This window comes from Antedon bifida, chromosome 2 (assembly GCF_963402885.1).
Source record: "Antedon bifida chromosome 2, ecAntBifi1.1, whole genome shotgun sequence".
Lineage (NCBI taxonomy): Eukaryota > Metazoa > Echinodermata > Crinoidea > Comatulida > Antedonidae > Antedon > Antedon bifida.
The window spans coordinates 8,548,650-8,573,738 of record NC_136227.1 but is presented as its reverse complement, the minus strand read 5'-3'; the positions used below and the strand labels follow the sequence as shown (position 1 = coordinate 8,573,738).

Sequence of the window (25,089 nt, the reverse complement as noted above, 5' to 3'; positions counted from 1 at the left end):
TTGTTTCTGTTCCTAATATTGCTTGATGCAGCCAATAACTTTAAAGAAACTTTGGAATTTTAAAAATAATCTATAATGATTGTAATATAATTGTAAGCATATATTAGCTAGGTTCGAGCCAAATATTTGTTAATTGCCGAAGCGAATCCTGATTTAACTTTTTAAATCAGGATACTGGGGTTATAACAAAAAGCTAATTGTATTTTGAGAACAATCATGCGTGCAATTTAAAGAAAACCAATCAAATTTACCTTCAGTAGATCCGTCTTCACTTAGAGATCTCTGCTTGATAAGCCGTACATTATTACTCTGTGGCGCTTTATATGTAGGATCAATAGCTGCAAAGACGTTGGCGTTTGGAGGCGGCAAGGGAGGATCTCGATATGGCAGGCTTTCTTGTTCTGGTGAGCCTGGAGATTGGGGTGGTGACCTTAATATAGCAGACGCAGTTGTACCTTCTGGTATCGGTTGTCCATCCTTTTAATGAAAGAAAGGAAAAAAGGAGTGTTTTTATTTTTATTGGGTTTGAAATAGATACATTGAATTATCACATTATTAGCTGATTACACAATTCAAATTACATACAGAAATTAGTTACAACTGATCCCACAACAAAATGAAAATAAATAGTAAAAACCACAAAACAGTAAAAAGTAGTTTAACAATGTAGCTATACAACAGCTTCATGGTTTAATGTTTAAAGCTCTGTCTACACTACAAAACTTTATGTGACAAAAAAAACGTGATGTGCCCATATATGGACATGATGAGGTCATATCACTACCATACTTTGGTATATCACTACTATATTTAGGCACATCACACTTTTTTGTCAAACTAGTTTGATAGTGTAGACAGAGCTTAACAACATGACATCCACCCCTGCAGGGAAATGTTAAGTTCAACATGAGGAATATGGATTTTTATTGGTGGATTAAGATAGTGAAATAGGTCATCAATTGATCTGTGGTCGTATTCACCAATCACACTTAAGCGAGATATTTCCCATAAATATATTAGTATTTTACTTATTTCAATAAATATTCAAGTATTTTACTTATTTCAATAAATATTTAAGTATTTTACTTATTTCAATAAATATTCAAGTATTTTCCTTTAATTATATTCACTTAGCCTAAGTGTGAATGGTGAATACGGCCACAGAAGTATGACCGCTGTTTAGTATTTTACTGTTTAATACTAAACTCTCTCGAAACCAGAATCCCTTTCTGTAATTAATACCAGAAGCCCAATAATGTCTGGTTTTGGGAAAGAGATATTATAAATATATGCTATATATTAAAGTACTATTAGTATTACTCTACTACCAAAAAAGCTACTATACTACTATTACTACTATATAACACACCTAATTTTACTCCAAACACTAACACACCAAATGTAAGTGTAACCTTGTCATTTGATTGGTTGAATTTGTATCGTATAAGCAAGGCATGATTTTCTCCCATTCCTAATAGATAAAGGTACAGTAGCTCAGTTTTTTGTTTTGAGAAGCAAGACTATAGTGACTGTTTCACATTTGAAGACCAACTTGTAAAGATGGGGGAGGTGGGGTTGGTAGGTAATAATGATTTCAAGTGTTAAAATGCAGGAAACTATAGACGGTAAGCAGAACACAATGCCTGATGACTGTGTAAAAACAAATTAACTTTATTTCAGGTTTAAGATGTTTTTCATAATTGCTATTTATACAACTTGCTGTCATCCAAGTAATCAACTCAGCTGAAACTGATTCTGAGGCTTGTAATAGCTGTTGTACAGCTGGGATTCCTGGAATTCCAGGAAATCATGGAACTCCAGGCATTCCAGGATCACAAGGGGTAAATGGAGAAACAGGAATAAAAGGCAGGCAAGGAATAAAAGGAGAACGAGGAATGAAAGAACAACAAGGAATGAAAGGAGATAATGGAAGGAATGGCTTAGACGGCATTCCTGGTAAATCAGGACCAAACGGCCCTCAAGGCCTCATTCGGACTACCAGGTGAATCTGGACTTCGAGGTTTCACTGGACGACATGGGGCAAATGGTCGAAAAGGACAAAAGGGGGAAGTAGCAAATGTTAATAGTATTATAGCCAGCACAAGTTTGCTTTTACAGCAGTTTATAAATGAAGTCCTTGCCGTCTAGGTTTGAGCCCAATAAAGTATGACACAATAATTAATTGTAGAAAATAAATACAACATAAGCAATTCCAGTTGTTTATGTATTCCATTATTACATCAAGGGCAGGTGGTGGTAGTGGTTTTATAACACACATCATAAAAAATGGTGATATTCAAGTAACTATGACTAACAGTGTTAGTTCCTTGAGCACAATGGTGATACTTGATTTGGCATCAGGTGGACGCGGCCACATATTAAACTATAGCTATTACTACAGTAATAGATATGGTAATGGATCGTGCTCATTCTCAGGTTTCTTTCTTTATGCAGCATAAAGTAAAATCCAAAGATGGCTCCAATGCTGATAGAACACTATCTTTTTTTGGGGGAAATTTATAAAAAAGAATAATATAAAATATTCTGCAACATTGACATTTCTTAGTCCCTCCTAGTACTGAACATTGACATTTCTTAGGGTATATTCAGACTCACAGAGTTAGGGTGGAGTTATCTACGCAAGGCGTACGGTAATCCCTGGCGTTAAAAGCCAAGGTGTTCAGACACAACAACTAACATTCCAATGCCTTGCGTTTAAAACAATCTGATCAGATCAAAGCAGATACAACTATAGAAAGTTTACATCGTTTACATTGTTTTTTGCTATTCTTATTTATAATGTTTACCTTCAAATATACTGATTTGTTCTTACTACTTGTAGAATTGCAATTTAATTCGAAATAATTAAAAACGTAATTGTTACACAGACAATTATCCGATTAATTGATTTAATTTATGAAAATCATATCACTGACGCCAACTTTACTGTTCTTTAAAATCTGAACCTGAAAATACATTTGACATAGCTATTTCGCTGTCGTATCATAGGGTACGGGTATGTAGTTGCTGTCTGCTAATCGTGGTCGTGTATTTTCATTGGTTAAGGTTAAAATCACTGATGCATCACTGGATTAGCGTTATGAAATCTAACCTCTCTCGCTAGAGTTATTAACGCCACTGGCGTGGAGTAACAGCTCCCTAACGCTAATCCGCCGCATGGTTCAGACATGAAAATATGTACGCTGCTTACATGAGTCTGAACATACCCTTAGTCCCTCCTACTGGACATTGACCTTTTTTAGTCCTCTTATTGGACATTGACATTTCTTAGTCCTCTTATTGGACATTGACATTTCTTAGTCCCTCCTACTGGACATGACAATTCTTAGTCCTTCCTACTGGACATGACAATTCTTAGTCCTCCTACTGGACATTGACATTTCTTAGTTCCTTTTCTACTGGACATTGACATTTCAATGTCACTTTCCTACTGGACATTGACCTTTCTCAGTCTTTCTACTGGACACTGACCTTTTAAAGTCCCTCCTATCAAATAACTACAATGTAACTATGCAATACAGAAAGTTTTACTATAGAGTATGTATCATGTATACTCTATTATAAATAACGAAGGATGAATATGCTATTAAAGAGCGGAAACAGCGGAAATCATCAGGTATTGAAGTTCATATGGTATACTAATAGATTAGTGCACTAGATGTTAAAGCAATATTTAAGAAAAACAATTCCATTGTTAGCGTGACACGAAAGGCAGTAAGTTTATTTTATATTTCTATAAAATTTCCTCTCAAGACTCTATGAAAAAACATTAACAAGTAACAAACCCGTGGGAACCACATGATACCGGATAATACAGATTATGTTTGTTTGGCTGTACATCAACAACTGAATAAAGAGCGATTGTCTATTATTGAAAATGCGGGAATCTATTTTGATCCTATGACATTGACCAACACTGTTTAGGATGTGAAGAAATGCTTAAATACGGATGTGAAACTTGTCATTTCACTAATGCAAGAGAAACATCAAGTTACTGATTGCTGAACAACAAGTACAAGATATTAAAAGAAAATCATTATGTTAAGAGGGTAAGTAAATATTAATATTATATTAGCATAAAGATTACTTTTAGAATACTCAGCCGATACAGTATCATGTTTAGTGAGGTTAAACATCCTGCAGTGTGACAGTGTGTGTTGACAGCAACAGGCCATACCATAGAATCTAACTCCTAAATATTACCTTAACCTATAACCTTCTAAATAATCTCTCACTATACTACAGTATCCCATGGGATAAAGGTTGCTGTCAGAAGACATGATACTACAGGATGTTTAACATTGTTGATACTCGTCATGTATCGAGTAGACTACTATGTAGAATTGCCAAAAATAAGTATTAATATGGGAATGTGACATGAGGAATTCACACCAACAAATCATGTGATTTACCCTAGAGTGTAATTTGCCAAAAACTAGAGAGGAAACACAAAATGTCTTAAAAGTATTGCATAGTATGTTACAAAGAGCCATTCAGCTTTTTGTTGAGGTTTTTCTTTTAGGTAATGTTATCCTCAATGTTAAAAATGCAGGACACTATTACAGGCTATAAGTAGCACACGGTGCCTGATGTCGACTGTATAAAAACTTTGTTTGTTTCAGGTTTAAGACATTTTTCCTCCTTGTCATACAACTTGCTGTCGTTCAAGTATATTCAGCACAAACTGATTCTGAAGCTTGTAATAGCTGTTGTACAGCTGGAGTTCCTGGCATTCCAGGAAATCATGGAAATCCAGGTGTATCAGGACCACAAGGAGTAAACGGAGAAAAAGGAATAAGAGGAGAACAAGGAGAGAAAGGAGAAGTAGGAATGAATGGAGAACAAGGAATAAATGGAGAACAAGGAATAAATGGAGAACAAGGGATAAATGGACAACAGGGAATAAAAGGAGAACAAGGAGAAAAAGGAGACAATGGAAGGAATGGTTTAGATGGGATTCCTGGTAAATTAGGACCAAAAGGACCTCAAGGCATCATTGGGCAACAAGGAGCAACAGGCCCTCAAGGCCTCAGTGGGCAAACTGGTGAAGTAGGAGGTCCAGGAGTACCAGGGGAAATTGGTCAAAAGGGGGAAAAGGGTGAACAAGCTAATCTTACTAGTCAGTATAAGTCTGCCTTTACAGCTGTCTTTAGATCAGACCCAGGTCGTCATCCTTCTAGCCCAATGAAGTATGACACAATAATTACTGATGTAGGAAATCATTACAACAAAGACACTGGCAAGTTTGTCTGTGAAATTCCAGGTGTTTATGTATTTCAAGTTACATCAAGGGCAAGCGGTAGTGGTAATGGTTTTGTAACACAATTCATGAAAAATGGTGATATTCAAGTATCCATAAGGATTATTGGTAGTACTTATAACTCTGCCAGCACAATGGTGATACTTGATCTAGTATCAGGTGATCAAGTATGGACTCAGCCATATACTTTAAGCTATAACTATTACTACAGTGATATTAATGGATATTGCTCATTCTCAGGTTTCTTGCTTTATGCAGCATAAATTAACATACAAAGATAACTCCAGTGATGTTAGAATATATAGTAACATGTCTGTTTGTATTTTTTAAGAAAATTATATAGAAAAGAATAATATAAAACATTTTACAACTTTCATAAGTACTGAGCTAATTGCAAGCAAAATTAGTTATTTTGGTATATAATTACAATGCAACTTAAGTACTGTACCAAAGTTATATAGAAAAAAAGTATATATAAATAGTGTATGCATAATCTGTATAGCATTTTTTTCTCCCTCGAGTCTGTGAATCATATGTGATCTGTTATAAAATTAATAAGAAATAAAAAAGCAAATGTACTAATTTGTTTGCATATAAAATAATCTATAACACTTTCTGTTCCTCAATTGTTAGTATATTAAAACTGAGATTATGAAATATTGTCTCCCCCATTTTTTTCCTTTCAAGTGACGTGAATTGGTATGAAATTAATATATTAAAGCTGAGATTATGAACTATTGATGCTTGTCTAATGGTATGTCCATACTAGTCATAATAATAGGTTCTTATTCATCTATCAGTAGTAACTTATCATGAAAGGTACATTAGGTACAAACAACAAATGATGTATACTGGACCTACAGGATAGTCCTAATCTGTTGGATATCCATAGTTAAAAGAAGTAAGATACATAATTACAGATAGTTAAATTGAGTTGAACAATAAAATGTTTATGTTGCAAAGAGTATAGCAATAAAAGTTAAATACTTTATAATATGTTTATTTGCTTTGATACTTCTAGGTCACATAAATGTTCGAACTTGAAACTTGCTACTGGACATTTCTTAGTCCCTCCTACTGGACATTGATCTTTCTTAGTCCCTCCTATTGGACATTGATCTTTCTTAGTCCGTCCTATTGGACATTGATCTTCCTTAGTCCCTCATACTGGACATTGATCTTTCTTAGTCCCTCCTACTGGACATTGATTTTCCTTAGTCCCTCCTACTGGACATTGATCTTTCTTAGTCCTTCCTACTGGACATTGATCTTTCTTAGTCCCTCCTACTAGACATTGACATTTTTTAATCCCTTTTCCACTGGACATTGACATTTTTTAGTCCCTCCTACTGGACATTGATCTTTCTTAGTCCCTCATACTAGACATTGACCTTTCTTAGTCCTTCCTACTGGACATTAATATTTCTTAGTCCCCTCCTACTGGACATTGACATTTCTCAGTCCCTCCTATTGGACATTGACATTTCTTATTCCCTCCTATTGGACATTGACCTTTCTTAGTTCCCTTCCTACTGGACATTGACATTTTTTAATCCCTTTTCTACTGGACAGTGACATTTTTTAGTCCCTTTTTTACTAGACATTGACATTTTTTAGTCCCTCTTCTACTGGACATTGACATTTCTTAGTCCCTTTTCTATTGGACATTGACATTTCTTCATCATTTTCCTACTGGACATTGACCTTTCTTAGTCTTTCTACTGGACACTGACCTTTTTAAGTCCATCCTATCAAATAACTACAATGTAACTATGCAATACAGAAAGTTTTACTACAGGGTATGTATCATGTATACTCCAATATAAATAACGAAGGATGAATGTGCTATTAAAGAGCGGAAACAGCGGAAATCATCAGGTATTGTTCAGATGGTATCTAAAGAGTAATGCACTAAATGGTTAAAGCAATATTTAAGAAAAACAATTCCATTGTTAGCGTGACACGAAAGGCAGTAAGTTTATTTTATATTTCTATAAAATTTCCTCTCACGACTTTATGAAAAAACATTAACAAGTAACAAAACCGTGGGAACCACATGATACCGGATAATACAGACTATGTTTGTTTGGCTGTACATCAACAACTGAATAAAGAGCGATTGTCTATTATTGAAAATGCGGATATCTATTATGATCATATAACATTGAACAACGCTGTTTAGGATGTGAAGAAATGCTTAAATACAGATGTGAAACTTGTCTTGTCTTCACTAATGCAAGAGAAACATTAAGTTATTGATTGCTGAACAACAAGTACAAGAAAATCATTATGTTAAGAGGGTAAGTACATTTTAATACTATATTAGTATAAGATTATTAGTTACATTTATATATTTAAACAATATTAATCAGTCTATTCTCATACAGTATCATGTTTAGTGAGGTTAAACATCCTGCAGTATCGTGTCTGTTGACAGCAACAAACAAGCATCTAACTCCATCATATACCAAAGCCTTCCAGAAGACACGATATTGCAGGATGTTTAACATTGCTAGACTACTAGTGTACAATTGCCAAAAATAAAGATTTGTTATGAGGCATTCACACCACCAGATTAGTGATTGCCCTTAGGGGTTTATGGACTGCCAGAGGATGCAATTTCCACAATTTCTTTTACATTTCTTTAAAGTATAAATAATACAGTGTAAAGCAAATAATCATTAAAAAATGATGTAAGCAATTTATTTCAGTTGTATTGGTTTTGTATGTAGTCATATGTTATCCTTAATATCCTCAATGTTCAAATGCAGTACCCCATAGGCTGTAAGTAGCACATCATTCAAGATGATGGTAAAAACATTTCAACTTTGTTTCAGGTTTTTCATAATTGCCATACAACTTGCTGTCATTCAAGTATATTCAGCTCAAACTGATTCTGAAGCTTGTAACAGCTGTTGTACAGCTAGGGTTCATGGCATTCCAGGAAATCATGGAAATCCAGGCATTCCAGGATCACAAGGAGTAAATGGAGAAAATGGAATAAGAGGAGAAAAAGGAGAACAGGGAATGAAAGGAGAACAAGGAATGAAAGGAGATAATGGAAGAAATGGCTTAGATGGGGTTCCTGGTAAATTAGGACCAACAGGACCTCAAGGCCACAGTGGGAAACAAGGACCAACAGGACATCAAGGCCTCATTGGGCAACCTGGTAAAAGTGGAAAATCTGGTGAGATAGGAGTACCAGGGGCAATTGGTCAAAAAGGAGAAAAGGGTGAACAAGCTAATCTTACTAGTCAGCATAAGTCTGCCTTTACAGCAGTTTTTAAATCACCCCCAAGTCGTCATCCAATTAGCCCAATGAAGTATGAAACAATAATTACAAATGTAGGAAATCATTACAACAAAAACACTGGCAAGTTTGTCTGTGAAATTCCAGGTGTTTATGTATTTCAAGTTACATCAAGGTCAAGCAGTAGTAGTAATGGTTTTATAACACACATCATAAAAAATGGGGATGTTCAAGTAACCACAGGGGTGATGGATAGTTATAGTTCTTCCAGCACAATGGTGATACTTGATCTAGTATCAGATGATCAAGTATGGACTCAGCCATATAGTTCAAGCTATAACTATTACTCCAGTAATAGTGATGGATATTGCTTATTCTCAGGTTTCTTGCTTTATGCAGCATAAATTAACATACAAAGATAACTCCAGTGATATTAGAATATAGTAACATGTCTGTTTGTATTTTTTTAGAAAATTATATAGAAAAGAATAATATAAAACATTTTACAACTTTCATAAGTACTGAGCTAATTGCAAGCAAAATTAGTTATTTTGGTATATAATTACAAGGCAACTTAAGTACTGTACCAAAGTTATATAGAAAAAAAGTATATATAAATAGTGTATGCATAATCTGTATAGCATTTTTTTCTCCTTCGAGTCTGTGAATCATATGTGATCTGTTATAAAATGAATAAGAAATAAAAAAGCAAATACTAATTTGTTTGCATATAAAATAATCTATAACATTTTCTTGGACCAAAATGTTAAACATAATATGTTCCTCAATTGTTAGTATATTAAAACTGAGATTATGTCATAATAATAGGTTCTTATTCATCTATCAGTAGTAACTTATCATGAAAGGTACATTAGGTACAAACAACAAATGATGTATACTGGACCTACAGAATAGTCCTAATCTGTAGGATATCCATAGTTAAAAAAAAAATAATTACAGATAGTTAAATTGAGTTGAACAATAAAATGTTTTTGTTACAAAGAGTATAGCAATAAAAGTTAAATACTTTAAAATATGTTTATTTGCTTTAATACAATTCCTATTTATTCTAGGTCACATAAATGTTTGAACTTGAAACTTGCTACTGGACATTGACATTTTCTAGTCCCTTCTATTGGACATTGACCTTTCTTAGTCCCTCCTATTGGACATTGACCTTTCTTAGTCCCTCCTATTGGACATTGGGATTTCTTAGTCCCTCCTACTGGACATTGACATTTCTTAGTCTCTAGGACTACTGGACATTGAGATTTCTTAGTCCTTCCTACTGGACATTGAGATTACTTAGTTCCTCCTACCGGACATTGACATTTCTTAGTCCCTCCTACTGGACATTTGAGATTTCTTAGTCCTTCCTACTGGACATTGGAATTTCTTAGTCCCTCCTAGTGGAAATTGAAATTTCTTATAGTCCCTCCTACTGAACATTGACATTTCTTAGTCCCTCCTACTAAACATTGACATTTCTTAGTCCCTCCTACTGGACATTGACATTTTTTAGTCCCTTTTCTACCGGACATTGACATTTCTTAGTCCTTTTTCTACTGGACATTATCATTTCTTAGTCTTTCTACTGGACACTGACCTTTTTAAGTCCCTCCTATCGAATAACTACAATGTAACTATGCAATACAGAAAGTTTTACTATAGGGTATGTATCATGTATACTCCAAAACAAATAACGAAGGATGAATTAAATGAATTAAAGAGCGGAAACAGCGGAAATCATCATCAGATGGTATCTAAAGATTAATTAATTCCAACGTTTGCGTGACACGAAATGCAGATAAGTATACTTTATATTACTAAAATTTCCTCTCAAGACTCTATTAAAAAACATTAACAAGTAACAAAATTATGTTAACCACATGATACCGGATAATACAGACTATGTTTATTGTCTGTTATTGAAATCTGGGAATCTATTATGGCCATATAATATAGTTAACAACGCTGTTAGGATGTGAAGAAATGCTTAAATACGGATGTGAAACTTGTCTTGTCTTCACTAATGCAAGAGAAACATCAAGTTATTAATTGCTGAACAACAAGTACAAGATATTAAAAGAAAATCATTATGTTAAGAGTGTAAGTACAATTTAATATTATATTAGTATAAAGATTAGTTTTAGAATACTCAGCCGATTCTCATACAGTATCATGTTTAGTGAGGTTAAACATCCTGCAGTATCGTGTGTGTTGACAGCAACAGGCCATACCATAGAATCTAACCTAAATACAGTATTACCTTAACCTCACTATACTATAGTATCCCATGGGATAAAGGTTGCTGTCACAAGACATGATACTGCAGGATGTTTAACATTGTTAGACATGATACTCCTCATGTATCGAGTAGAATATTAGTGTAGAATTGCCAAAAATAAGTATTAATATGGGAATGTGACATGAGGCATTCACACCAACAAATCATGTGATTTAGCCTAGAGTGTAGTTTGCCACAAGATTCAAGATTCAATTTATTGTCACATAATAATACATACATGAAATTTGTTTTCCTGAGCTTAGAAACATAGATACAATACAATTTAAAACACAATATAAAAATGTAACACCTTAACTAATGATCTTGAAAAATGTATATTATATAGATGACAAGCATATGGGAAAAAAGAGTCTCTAAAACGGTTGGTTTTAACTTTGCATTGCTGAATTCTACCAGATTTATTAAAACTTACAACACTATTTAGTGGATGAGTCACATCTTTATCCATTCTAATTTATTAAGAGCCGTTTTATCACAAAGATTACTTATACTATCAATTTCTACGCCAATTACTTTACATGCTACTTTAGTTATTTTACATATTTGATTGATTTCTTCATAGTTAAATTTGAATAGCACTACCAGGCAATACAACAGAACGTCATAACCTATTTGATTACACTTTGGTAAAATAGAAACAGCGTATCTTGTCCAACAAATAGGCATTGACTAGCTTTAGCTTTATACTTTGGTTAGGCTTGTTCCAACTAAATTGATCGTTTTTAGTTACACCCAAGTATTTGTTCTGTGTTGTTCTAGATACACATTCATTGTTAACAATTAATTGTTCTATATCTTTGTTGTTTCTCCTAAAGTCAAAAATCATTTCTTTAGCTTTCATAGCATTTATAATAAGATGATTGTCGGAGCACCATTTAATAACAAGCACAACCTCATTTCTGTACGCAGTTTCATCATCATTAGTGATAAGCTCTGTTACACACATATCATCAGCAAACTTAACTATATTACAGGAACTATCAAAACATCTCAAATTACACGTATATATAGAAAAAAGGAGTGGTGACAAGACACATCCTTTTGGAGTACCGGTATTTGAAAATATCCAACTTGAAACATTATTTATAATCTTAACCCTTTGTGTTTGATTACTAATAAAATCGCTAATCCATAAAGATTATAAAAGGATGTACATTTAGATTCCTAAGCTTATCTACTAACATACAGTATATGGCTGAATAGTGTTGAATGCTGAACTAAAGTCTAAAAATAAAGTTCTGGCATAGGATTTAGCTTTGTCTAAATGAGCTAAAACAGGATGTAAGAAAGTAATCAGAGCGTTGTCAACACCTCGTTTAGCACAGTAGGCAAATTGATATGGATCTGCAAACATCTGTGTCTGCCTAATTATTAAAATATTCTTAATTAAAAAACTAGAGAGAAACACAAAATGTCTTTAAAAAGTATTGCGTAGTATGTTACAAAGAGCCAATTAGCTTTTTATTGGGATTTTTCTTTTAGATAATTTTATCTTCAATGTTAAAAATGCAGGACACTATTACAGGCTATAAGTAGCACACGGTGCCTGATGTCGACTATAAAAACAATTAAACTTTGTTTCAGGTTTAAGACGTTTTTCCTCCTTGTCATACAACTTGCTTTCATTCAAGTATATTCAGCTCAAACTGATTCTGAAGCTTGTAATAGCTGTTGTACAGCTGGGGTTCCTGGTATTCCAGGAAATCATGGAAATCCAGGTGTATCAGGAGTAAACGGAGAAAAGGGAATAAGAGGAGAGAAAGGAGAAGTTGGAATGAATGGAGAAAGAGGAATAAATGGAGAACAAGGAATAAAAGGAGAACAAGGGATAAATGGACAACAGGGAATAAAAGGAGAACAAGGAGAGAAAGGAGACAATGGTTTAGATGGGATTCCTGGTAAATTAGGACCAAAAGGACCTCAAGGCATCATTGGGCAACAAGGAGCAACAGGCCCTCAAGGCCTCAGTGGGCAACCTGGTGAAGTAGGAGGTCCAGGAGTACCAGGGGCAATTGGTCAAAAAGGGGAAAAGGGTGACCAAGCTAATCTTACTAGTCAGTATAAGTCTGCCTTTACAGCTGTCTTTAGATCAAACCCAGCTAGGCATCCTATTAGCCCAATGAAGTACGACACAATAATTACCAATGTAGGAAATCATTACAACAAAAACACTGGCAAGTTTGTCTGTGAATTTCCAGGTGTTTATGTATTTCAAGTTACATCAAGGGCAAGCTCTAGTAGTAATGGTTTTATAACACACATCATGAAAAATGGGGATATTCAAGTAACCACAAGGATGAATGATGCTTATAGTTCTTCCAGCACAATGGTGATACTTGATCTAGTATCAGATGATCAAGTATGGACTCAGCCAAATAGTTTAAGCTATAACCATTACTTCAGTAATAGTAATGGATATTGCTCATTCTCAGGTTTCTTGCTTTATGCAGCATAAATTAACATACAAAGATAACTCCAGTGATGTTAGAATATAGTAACATGTCTGTTTGTATTTTTTTAGAAAATTATATAGAAAAGAATAATATAAAACATTTTACAACTTTTATAAGTACTGAGCTAATTGCAAGCAAAATTAGTTATTTTGGTATATAATTACAAGGCAACTTAAGTACTGTACCAAAGTTATATAGAATAAAAGTATATATAAATAGTGTATGCATAATCTTTATAGCATTTTTTTCTCCTTCAAGTCTGTGAATCATATGTGATCTGTTATAAAATGAATAAGAAATAAAAAAGCAAATGTACTAATTTGTTTGCATATAAAATAATCTATAACATTTTCTTGGACCAAAATGTTAAACATAATATGTTCCTCAATTGTTAGTATATTAAAACTGAGATTATGAACTATTGTCTCCCCCATTTTTTTCCTTTCAAGTGATGTGAATTGGTATGAAATTAATATATTAAAGCTGAGATTATGAACTATTGATGCTTGTCTAATGGTATGTCCATACTAGTCATAATAATAGGTTCTTATTCATTTATCAGTAGTAACTTATCATGAAAAATACATTAGGTACAAACAACAAATGATGTATTCTGGACCTACAGGATAGTACTAATCTGTTAAATATCCATAGTTAAATTAAGAAGTAAGATAAATAATTACAGATAGTTAAATTGAGTTGAACAATAAAATGTTTTTGTTGCAAAGAGTATAGCAATAAAAGTTAAATACTTTAAAATATGTTTGTTGGTTATCCGCACTTGGCGGATAACCCCTTGTTATTGTCAGGATCTTTTTTTTTTTTTTTTTTTTTTTTTCTTTCTTATTCTTCTTTCTTTCCCAGAATTTTGTTGCGCGTGTATCTCTAAATCTTCTCAACATAACAGTGTATAACTTTATCAAAAGATTGACCTCTATCTGAAGATGTCGTAATAAGGTTTTCGGTCCGGTGCGAGTGGCGCAGCGTAAGTTACGCGCAATTTTATGAATTTCGCGTATTTAACATAGGTTAAAAACAAAAAGTCATTTTGTATTGACACTTGGTGAAAATTTAAGTCATATCAAGGGCAAACTTTCTATGGATTAAAAATTGCATGTTTCACACAAAGTTACGCGCGCACGCGCGTTTAAAATTTCAAAATGCGAAAAATCAATTTCTAATCAACTTTCTATGCGTTTCATGTCATTTTGAGCATGTCAAAAATTCCCACGCGCGCGCAAATTTCTACGCGCGCGGTGCGCACGTAGCGTTAAATCATGCTTTTTTCGCGTGATTTATGTTTTTCCAGCCATTTCTAATAATTTTACCAAAACTTTTAAACAATTTCGACTTAAAATCACGTCATACGAGCACGTGGAATTAGATAATTTACGCGCGTTTTTGATGAAAAAGTTCAAAAATGCGTCAAAATTATGCCTTTTTTTAAACAGTCATAGATTCTAAACTACATGGTCAATCTTATTTTTTATTACATATTCTGAAAGTAGATGAGTTGTAGATATCGAATCATGCATCGATATGGCTAACCCGACATTTTGACGTCATTGTATGGCCACTCGAATATAAAATAGAGGATTTTTGTCTCTTACGTCATAGCTCATCACATTTAATAGAGCGCATCTCCACTTATCGGTATTCCATTTCCCGTTATTTTTTTATATTGTCTAGGTCAATCAATTACCTTTCGCATGATTTACCATTTTTAAAATTTTGATGACCTCATCATGTTCAAAAGCGTCAATAACTTTGGTCACTTTTTTTCATCTATTCTGCACTGAATGTAGTACGTATACAATATAGTGTTATGCTTAATAATTCTGTATTCTGTAGACGTGACACAAAATAGAGAGCACACTAAAATTGTTCCAATGGCATAATCGTTTTTCTGTGCTCAATATTCTAACGTATGACGTGCACGTGCAGTTTGCGTGGCGGATAACCCGAATTCGTCAAAGTGACGAGTTCAAATCTAGTTTGCTTTAATACTTCCTATTTATTCTAGGTCACATACCTACTGGACATTGACATTTCTTAGTCCCTCCTACTGAACATTGAGAATTCGTAGTCCCTCCTACTGGACATTGAGATTTCTTAGTCCCTCCTACTGGACATTGAGATTTCTTAGTCCCTCCTACTAGACATTGGGATTTCTTAGTCCCTCCTACTGGACATTGATATTTCTTAGTCCCCTTCCTACTGGACATTGACATTTCTTAGTCCCTCCTTCTGGACATTGATCTTTCTTAGTCCATCCTACTGGACATTGACCTTTCTTAGTGTCCCACCTACTGGACATTGACCTTTCTTAGTCCCCCCTCCTACTGGACATTGACATTTCTTATTCCCTCCTATTGGACATTGATCTTTCTTAGTCCATCCTACTGGACATTGACCTTTCTTAGTGTCCCACCTACTGGACATTGACCTTTCTTAGTCCCCCCTCCTACTGGACATTGACATTTCTTAGTCCCTCCTTCTGGACATTGATCTTTCTTAGTCCATCCTACTGGACATTGACCTTTCTTAGTGTCCCACCTACTGGACATTGATCTTTCTTAGTCCCCCTTCCTATTGGATATTGACATTTCTTATTCCCTCCTATTGGACATTGGCATTTCTTAGTCCCTCCTACTGGACAGTGGCGGATCCAGGGGGGGGGGGGGGGGGGGTATGTAATAATCTATCTGTATCAAAGTTATGTATGACATAGCAAATACATGGATGAATCTTTCTTTATACATTGTCTCATGTTTAGTGAAACCGGACACACTATTGGTGGTACCAACATCAAACTCTGGAGTTTTTCAGTCAAAAGGTTATCCTCATATCCTCATCAATCATTGCTTTTGTTTGTTTCAAAATACTTAGTAGTATTATTAAAATGTTATATGACTGAAAATAATTATTAAATTAAAGATTAATTTAAAAAAACTAAAATGCTTCTAATGATCGTCTCTATGTAAACAAACAAAATAGAGGGCGGTATTTATAATTTTATAAACCCTGGTGTTGCTAGGTTGGTGTGAATGAGGTATCTCCGTAGTTTCTCGAAGTTTCGAATGCTCACAAACCCTGGGTGTCTCTGGAGATGACTCCAGAGTTTTGGTGTGAAAGGGGCAAAAGACAAGACAGGAAACAATGCACCAACCACACCTAACCTGTTACATGACAGGACTTTAACCTCTGACCTTAAGATGGACAGTACACAAGAATCAGTACAGTATAACAAAAATCACTAAATTGTTATTCGTTAATTTCAAAGCAATTATATTTGGTAAGTAAGCGTTAGTTTGTTAATTTCTTCTGGCCACCATAACTTACGATAACTTTAATGTCAGTGAGTGTGATTCCTTTGCCATGCTGAAGTTCACTAGGTATAGACACTTTTCTTTCTAGGCCTATGTGCACCATTGGCTATTAAGAAGATGGGTGAAGCAAAAGCATGCTAATATATAAATTCATACAATTAACTGGATGGGAAGGTATACTAAATTTTGAATATAAAGCTGTCTACACTGTCAAACTTTATGTGACAAAAAAATGCGATGTGCCCATATGGAAATGATGATGGTATATCATTACCATATTTGGGCACATCACACTTTTTGTCAAACTAGTTTGATAGTGTATAATGTATTTGACACATAAATTTCGAGCTGGGAAATAGGAGAAATTGATTGTATATGTAATAGCTAAGTATTATTATGAAAATCATAAAACAATTAATAATAAACTAAATTCTAATTATTTTAATTAATTATTATTTTTCATATTTTTTTAGCAAAAATTTAGAGCACTGTACATATAGTTTATACAAATTATTAAATCAATTATTTATTATCAGCAGTTAAAGAATTACTTTATTTAGTGTATTAGCAATAGAAAATTGGTTTCATTTTTTGTAGCAAAATGTTAATATTAACATAACATAAACTAAATCAAATTTTTTTTGTAGCTAAATGTTAATATTAACATAACATAAACTAAATCAGGGGTGAGGGAATTTCAATTTCTTTCACTTGTCCCAGGACAAGTACCTGCACGGAATTCACTTGTCCGAGAAAAAAATTTACTTGTCCCTCTTTATTGCGCAATAGGCGTAAAATTACACAAGTGTCAACAAATGTCACGCAAGTGTTTATTGTCTATTTAAAATTCAGCAGTTTATAGGCCTAGCCTAGACTTTTTTAGCCCGCTCAATATTTTGATAAAAATAACGGTCATTTTTAGGTTTTATTTTATTAACAAAACAGTGTGAGTACTGTAGGCCTAATTAATAAATAGTAGTTAGTAAATAAAAAAATTGAATTACCAAAAAAACTGTGGTGTCTATTATACAAACGTATCATACATGTGAACTGATCTTTAGTACTGTAGCTATGCCGGCTAGCTAGGTATTCAAATTTTTTTTTAAAATAATTTCTATTTTGTCCAGGCATAATTAATTAACAAAATAATACCTAATTAATGTAGGGCTGGCTAGGCCCAATACTAATTAAAGCTTAGGCCTAGGCTAGACCGTCACCATGGAGAGAGAGAAAAATACCTCCTCTTCAGGCCCCAGGAGGCCATCCATACTCTAGAAGTTAGGCCTCCTACTCTACAAACAACTTCTGTACGGAGAGAGGATGTTTTTGTTATTATCCAATTCACTAAATAAAATAGCTTGTTGCATTTCACAGGTAAATTTATAAAAAACACTCTTTTCCCTATGAAACCACTTTATCAATTGTCCGTTCCATGCACGATGTACAGAGAAAAATGAAAATACTGGGCCTACCACCTCCTCGCGTGTGTACAGCCTCCATGTTGATGCATGGTATTTTTCATCAACAATACCTGGTAGAGTCCATTAATTACGGGGGTTCTTTTTAACTGGGCATTTTTTAATTACCCAGTTAACCTATGTCTCAACCACTGCATGGTCCAAAAATGTTTTAATTACCTCCCCAAATAGAAAATCGTGTAATCTATAATGATGTGACTCAGGTCATTGACCAATCAGTGATGTATTAAATGCACTGGGTTTAATGTGCTTTGAAGAAGCTTGCTATTTTTGTTAATGCACATGGCTAAGTGTTGGCACATGGTTTTCTGTGCTCTTAGTTTTAATTTCCTGAATTTCAAAAGTGCTTGTCCTGGGACAAGAGGATACGTCAAATGTGGTTGTCCGACCGTAAAAAACACTTGTCCCGGGCGTCGGGCAAGTGGGTTCGCTCAGCCCTGTAAATCAAAGTTTTAAAGGAATAAAAGATCATCATGAACAGTGCCTTAGCCACAAGAATTGAAGTCACAAAAAGGGAGCTATTCCCTGTGCAGACAACAGTGTTGTTTGCCCAATAAGTGGTTAGGTTGAAACATTACCAACCATACTAGGGGCTAAGGAGGTATCTGAGATTCGACCGATGGGTGAAAAACCATTCTATTGCGTCTGACCGATAATACTGTGAAGTCTATTTACAATACAGCATTTCAAACATTATTTTGTTTTCAATCTTTGAAATGTTTTGGGCATACATTTTTTAAAACTGTGCATTATAGTGTAGATAATGTATTAATATTACTATTATACTATGTAGTATTCAGCAAACTTAACTCTAAATATGCAACCCCAATGTCAACCATCTTTTGGGCATAAGTTTTTAGAACTGTGCATTATAGTGTAATGTATTTATGTATACAATATTCAGCAAACTTACCTCTAAATATGCGACCTCATTGTCAACTTTTTCTTGATATCTTTTGTATACCTTCTTTTTGGCAATCATCGCTTCTTCATGCTGCATTTTTCTTGCTATTATCTAAAAAAACATGTAAATGATTGTTCATAAAACATGTATTTTCCCCCAAAGATTCATCAAATCAGACTTTTAATAGGCCATTTTGCAGTTTTAATAAAGTTATTCATTTCTGTAGAAAAAAAAATTCACTTATAAAAAGACAAAATAAACAGTTAATTTTTACCAAAAACTCATTGTATGACAGACAAGTTAAGTATTTTTTGCTTTAAATTACATTTTTTCAGGTAAATAATTGTTTTCCCATCCAGTTCTTGGTCAAAATGAACTATTATGTGACATTAAAAAGGAATATTCAACAACAAATTTAAAAAAAAATGTTCAGGGGAACAATATATCTTTAAGTAAATAAATAAACAAACAATTACAAAATAAATAATACATCAACAAGAAATAGCATTACATGCTTTTTAATAATTATCATTACATTTTAGTAAATTAAAGTAAATTATTTCCAAAATTTAAAAATTACTAAATTTTGGTATAGAATTACTTTACAAATAAACAAAAACAATAATAACAAATAAATAATTAACTTACTTCGTCCTTCTTCATTAATGCTAATTGCTCTTCTGTTAATTGTCCTCGTCTCTGGTTTTCCTGAGACTGTAACTTTCGGGCAAGGATCTGGAATAATCATGCGGTATTCATTATTACAGGAAAAATAGAGAAAGCTAACATAGTAACATGTAAAAAAACATGTTCATAGTGTTTATTTAGCCTCAGGTATACCCAATGGGGTAATTCCCATACAATGGGGTAATTCCCCTAAGAAGTGTGAGGATAAAGCAGGTAAGCTAGGCCTTGAAAAATAGTGTAGTTTTTTTTAGATACTGGGCCTCTTTTTTAGGAAAAGCAGCTTTATATAATATTCAAAGTTATCCCCAGTGTTATTCCCCCTGATTATATTGTTGAGTTGGCAAAACACAGGGTAAATTGACAAATAGGGCCGAATAGGAATTGATTAATTTTCTTTACAAATTGGGTCCTTACCTTCTGGTACATAAATTGATACCACTACAACTAAATAAGAATATTATAGAATTAAAAAAAAACAAAACCTATTTTTTTTTCAGGAAAATAATTTCTTTTAAGGTCAAAAAATAAATTACCATCGAAATTACTATCGAAAATAATGTTCATAAGTTGGCACAAATTTACAATGTTCTATAAAAAGCAATAGGCATAACAGAATTTTGCAGTGATTTTTGCAAAAATGAATTAAGAAAAAAAATTCTGAGCATGGGAATATGGTTGGTATGATTTTAAACACAATGATGATTTAATAAAGTAGAACTCCTCGTTTAAGACACCTCTATTTGGTTTTATATGGTTTAAAAAATGATATAAAAATAACCTCATCCTTGGTTGATTGCGCTATATTGTCTGTATCTTCATCGCTGTCATAACCTGCAGTGGCACCATTCGGTAGATTTACTATCAACCTCTGTGATTCGCCATTTGTAATCCGTGAAGCTAAAGTAAAACCAATGGTCGTCTCTCATAGCAATGAAAATCAGACTTTTTCTCCGTGACTCAGAAGATAAAGTGTTAGAGACTTTTCAGAACTCATGTCAACAAACACCAAATACTATGAACTTAAGCTAAGTCTACACTATCAAACTAGTTTGACAAAAAAAGTGTGTTGTGCCCAAATATGGTAGTGATATGACATCATCTTGTCTATATATAGGCACATCCCATTTTTTTGTCACATAAATTTTGATAGTGTAGACATAGCTTTAAATGAGAGCCTACACCCTACTATCTTGAAATGTTTCATGCACAAATTGGATGAGACTCATGTGGTCGAAAAGCAATTATACTATGGAATTCATTACCGGAGGATGTAGTATCTTCAAGATCAACTAATCAATTTAAGTCAGGTCTCGAACAGGCATGGTCCAACCACCCTCTAAAATTTGAGCCGTATTCGAGATTTGATGTTATTTTCAAGAGGGGCTTATAGGCATAGCCTAGCCTCGACTCCGGATCAAGCAAATGCTGAGCTCCGGAAACAAGTAAACAAGTATTTTATGAAACCATGCTTTTGAAGTGGCTTTAAGTTTAACAATTTCACTGTATACTACTGTACCTCTGCCTAGTGACCTCACCCCCGTTTGTTTGGTTGTGAACAGCCTGGCGGCTACAGTTTTTATCCAATTCTTACAATAATGACCAAAAATCTTGAAGGAGTTCAATTTTGAAGGGGCAGGGTGAAATGTAACAACACACAAAATACTGTTTATAATTGTGATTGAAATTTATTTTAAATGTTTGCAAGAAAAAGGAACAAAATAAATGATTGTGTTATGTCAAACTTCAAACAAACCAATACCAATGAGTGGAAAAATAAAATGGGATAATGAACAAACTTACTACCACTGGATGAGTGTTGTTCCGTTTCAGATATTTTCCTCGTCAGCTTCTCTGCTTCTGCTTCTCGTCTTTGGTGTTTTTCTCTCATTTTCTTTATTTCCGCTGCTTGTAATCTCTTTGCTAATTCCTACACAAAAAATAAAGAGATTTTGCAACCATATGAATATGATAACAAATTTGAAGTACTTTATACAAACAAAGTAAAGCTATAAATTAATGATAATAATAATTTTGAATTTTAAATCTTTTTCATTTCCATGTTACAGTAAAACCCCTATTAAGGGGACGCCTTCAGAACCCAATTTTCCCTTGTTCATTTCACGAGTTTTTTTTTTCCTTGAATAGACATCTGATTCTCTGAATTGTATGTAGATTTCTCCAGTATCATAGCAATATTTGGTAATACAACATCATATCTGTTTCACATGTATCTCCTAATATCATAGACCATGAAAACCTTAACCCAATCTTACATGATACAGACAGCACATGTGATACAAATGAGATGCTGTATTACCAAATATTCCTACTGTATGATACTGGTCAAATATTGTAGTATGTGTCCCAAAGTAGGGGTTCTATAATATTCGCAATTTGATTCTCGGATGTGTAAAAAGACAAAATAATACTTCTGTCATGTACCCAACGTCTTTACAGAACATTTTTAGCTTCGAATAGAACATAGAGCCGTTGGTTGTATGTACATAAATGCGACAAGAAACGAGAACACGATTTAAAATTAGTAGGGACAATTTACCTCGTCTGTTAAAACCTTTTGTTGACTATCTTCTTCTGGAATACCTAAAAGAAAAAGGGAGAAATTACATTTACAAAAGAAATTTGGATACGGGCCTCTACTGGCAGTAAAGCGTATACTTAGACAAACAATATAAGGGATGAGATACCAGTTAATTGGGGTAACTCTCCTCTAAATGCATTGGGTTCTTTAAAGTGCACACAAGCATGATGTGTACATTACACATGAGAAAAATTGTATTACCAAGCCAACCAATCTCTGAACCTAGGCCCATGGGATTGACAAGCAAGCATGAAAAGCACCATGTCACAGTGACACTTTCTGATTATAAAACCTTACTTCCCACTGCACCAGCAGCTTCATTCTGTTGAGATTTGAACTTAGGCCTATGGGATTGATAAGCAAGCATGAAAAGCACCGTGCCACTTTCTGATTATAAAACCTTACCTCCAACTGCACAAGCAGCTTCATTCTGTTGAGATTTGAACTTAGGCCCATGGGATTGATAAGCAAGCATGAAAAGCACCATGTCACAGTGCCACTTTCTGATTATAAAACCTTACCTCCCACTGCACCAGCAGCTTCATTCTGTTGAGATTTGAACTTAGGCCCATGGGATTGATAAGCAAGCATGAAAAGCACCATGTCACAGTGCCACTTTCTGATTATAAAACCTTACCTCCCACTGCACCAGCAGCTTCATTCTGTTTAGATTTAAACTTAGGCCCATGGGATTGATAAGCAAGCATGAAAAGCACCATGTCACAGTGCCACTTTCTGATTATAAAACCTTACCTCCCACTGCACCAGCAGCTTCATTCTGTTGAGATTTGAACCTAGGCCCATGGGATTGATAAGAAAGCATGAAAAGCACCATGTCACAGTGCCACTTTCTGATTATAAAACCTTACCTCCAACTGCACCAGCAGCTTCATTCTGTTGAGATAGTTGTCGAGCCAACCTCAAACTTTCTCTTTCCATTTTCTCTCGTTCCCTTTTCTTCACTTCTTCTGTTTGCAACTGTTTTGCAATCTCCTAAAATTCAACAACATAGTACTGTACATGTCAAAGGTCAATCATGAGATAATTTCAGGTGAAGGAATAGCACTAGTGTACCTTGATTTTATAGTATACGACTATAATTTCATAATTTATGCCTCGACACAGGCAAGACTATTCCATCAAATGTTTGTGCGAAAAGGGATTTTGAACTGGAGCTGCACCGGCTTAGACCAAGCAAGGTAGGCCTAGAAAAGTTAGTTAGGCCTATAACCAAATTTGTCAGGGAAAACTATAATACTAGGGTTATATTTTGTGATTTTATGTGGTGGGCTTATGCCTGCATCAGTACAGTAATAATAATAAATTTATAAAACGGCATTAATGTATGATTACCTCATCTGTTTGTTTACTTTCTTCGGCTTTTCTCCTTTCTTCTTCCATCATCTCTCTGAATAAACCTTTTGCTGTTTCTTTATCTTGCTCTTCACTACACATTAAAATAAAAAATACAGCGTAATCCTCGGATGTAATCCCACTTCAGGTCTAATCCCATCCCTACTTGTTGTCTGATTTCACAAACAGGCATATCACCGGGTATAGTCCCAGTACTGACTTTTGGTCTGGATGTAAGCCTCTCTAGCCAGTTCAAATAAACCAAGGTTTCCTCTGGTATGGTCCCACTCCACAAAGTTGGCCCAATTTTGTGTTCTAGTGGAAATTGGATTATACCACAGGATATGCGGTAGTAATCAATACAGATTATTTTTTTCAAAATTAAATCAATTAATTAATTAATATTAATGAACAAAAAATTAACTGAATCCAAAGAAAATATTTCTAGCTTATCCATCCTGTAATGGACTGTTGGATGCGTAAGAAACTGGAATAAAAAAATTGCATATTTTTATCAAGTTAATCTAAATTTAAAGTCAATGGTCAAAAAGGGCATTTCTGATCAATTTTTAGTTAAACATTTTAAATATAGAGTCAATCAAAATGTGTTAGTGGTGAGTATTTTGACGCCAAAATTCACACTTCCACACCTACTGGTTATAATTAACAGCCATTTTGGGACTTCTAATAACATATTGTTATTGTTATTGAAACTATCCTGAAAAATTCAGGTTTACTGTAGCATTACATATCTCTACCTTTCCCACATTTTTGCCTAATATGGTCAAAATGAGCTTTACTATTTCATTGGCTAATGTACAACCTGTAAGGATACTCACTGTATTTTAGTATAAAAATAATTAATTTATAATACAGGAAATTGTGAGTCAAATACAGCAATAAGAGATAATTTAATAGCTTTAATAATAATATTATGACGAGTATATTCTTGCACAGTGTATTGACTGAGATTGTGCGGAGGTCTGAGTAAGCTATTTTGATGCATTACATCACATAGGATGATGGATACCCATGGCGATAACCTATAGTTCTTAAAGATGACCTCTAAGAATGTCAGACAGGAAAGTGTGGGTGTTACAGCATTCAAACAGGTCTTTTTGTTCTGTACATAAGTGGCAATTTTAATTGAGAATAAAGCGCTGTCTAATTATCAACCTTTATGTTATAACAAAATGTGATGACATCATATCACCACCATATTTGGGCACATCACACTTTTTTTTGTCAAAATAGTTTGAAAGTGTAGACAGAGCTTAAAGAATATCTTTAAAAATTGAATTGTCGAAGCTGTTTTTTAAAAATTTTTTTCAATTTGATAATAAAATAGCCTTTAAAATTTCATGATATGATACTCTACTAAAATTAAAATTAACCAATTTATGTTAACAATTATGTACTGTACATGCATAGGCATATCTTCTTACTG

The 25,089-nt window shown here is 34.0% G+C and overlaps 3 protein-coding genes across 5 annotated transcripts in view; 2 read left to right on the top strand and 1 right to left on the bottom strand.

The window, feature by feature from the left end:
- The window catches only part of LOC144836167 (uncharacterized), a 32,068-nt gene that overhangs the window by 1,910 nt on the left and 5,069 nt on the right, over positions 1–25,089 (bottom strand). Inside the window, exons 4-12 of one of the 2 annotated variants that reach the window (XM_078691390.1) lie at positions 23,643–23,736; positions 23,159–23,282; positions 22,248–22,291; positions 21,491–21,617; positions 20,469–20,587; positions 19,652–19,738; positions 19,013–19,114; positions 16,635–16,727; positions 252–477 (exon numbers count right to left, since the gene is read on the bottom strand). In XM_078691390.1, the coding sequence (XP_078547516.1) occupies positions 252–477; positions 16,635–16,727; positions 19,013–19,114; positions 19,652–19,738; positions 20,469–20,587; positions 21,491–21,617; positions 22,248–22,291; positions 23,159–23,282; positions 23,643–23,736 (1,016 nt within the window). The remainder of the gene's footprint in view (positions 1–251; positions 478–16,634; positions 16,728–19,012; positions 19,115–19,651; positions 19,739–20,468; positions 20,588–21,490; positions 21,618–22,247; positions 22,292–23,158; positions 23,283–23,642; positions 23,737–25,089) is intronic. The other variant, XM_078691391.1, reaches the window with a different exon arrangement.
- LOC144836176 (uncharacterized) lies at positions 3,996–6,246 on the top strand. Of its 2 annotated transcripts, none has more exons than XM_078691404.1 (2): positions 3,996–4,061; positions 4,644–6,246. In XM_078691404.1, coding segments are annotated over exons 1-2 (903 nt in total). In that variant the 5' UTR covers positions 3,996–4,059; the 3' UTR covers positions 5,545–6,246. The 2 variants fall into 2 exon arrangements, with proteins under 2 accessions (XP_078547530.1, XP_078547529.1); XM_078691403.1 differs by having other exon boundaries at positions 4,000–4,070.
- LOC144858713 (uncharacterized) lies at positions 7,466–13,928 on the top strand. The gene is made up of 4 exons (XM_078714810.1): positions 7,466–7,581; positions 8,119–8,912; positions 9,379–9,397; positions 12,424–13,928. Exons 1-4 carry the CDS (start codon positions 7,571–7,573, stop codon positions 13,292–13,294), a joined length of 1,695 nt encoding a protein of 564 aa, XP_078570936.1. The 5' UTR covers positions 7,466–7,570; the 3' UTR covers positions 13,295–13,928.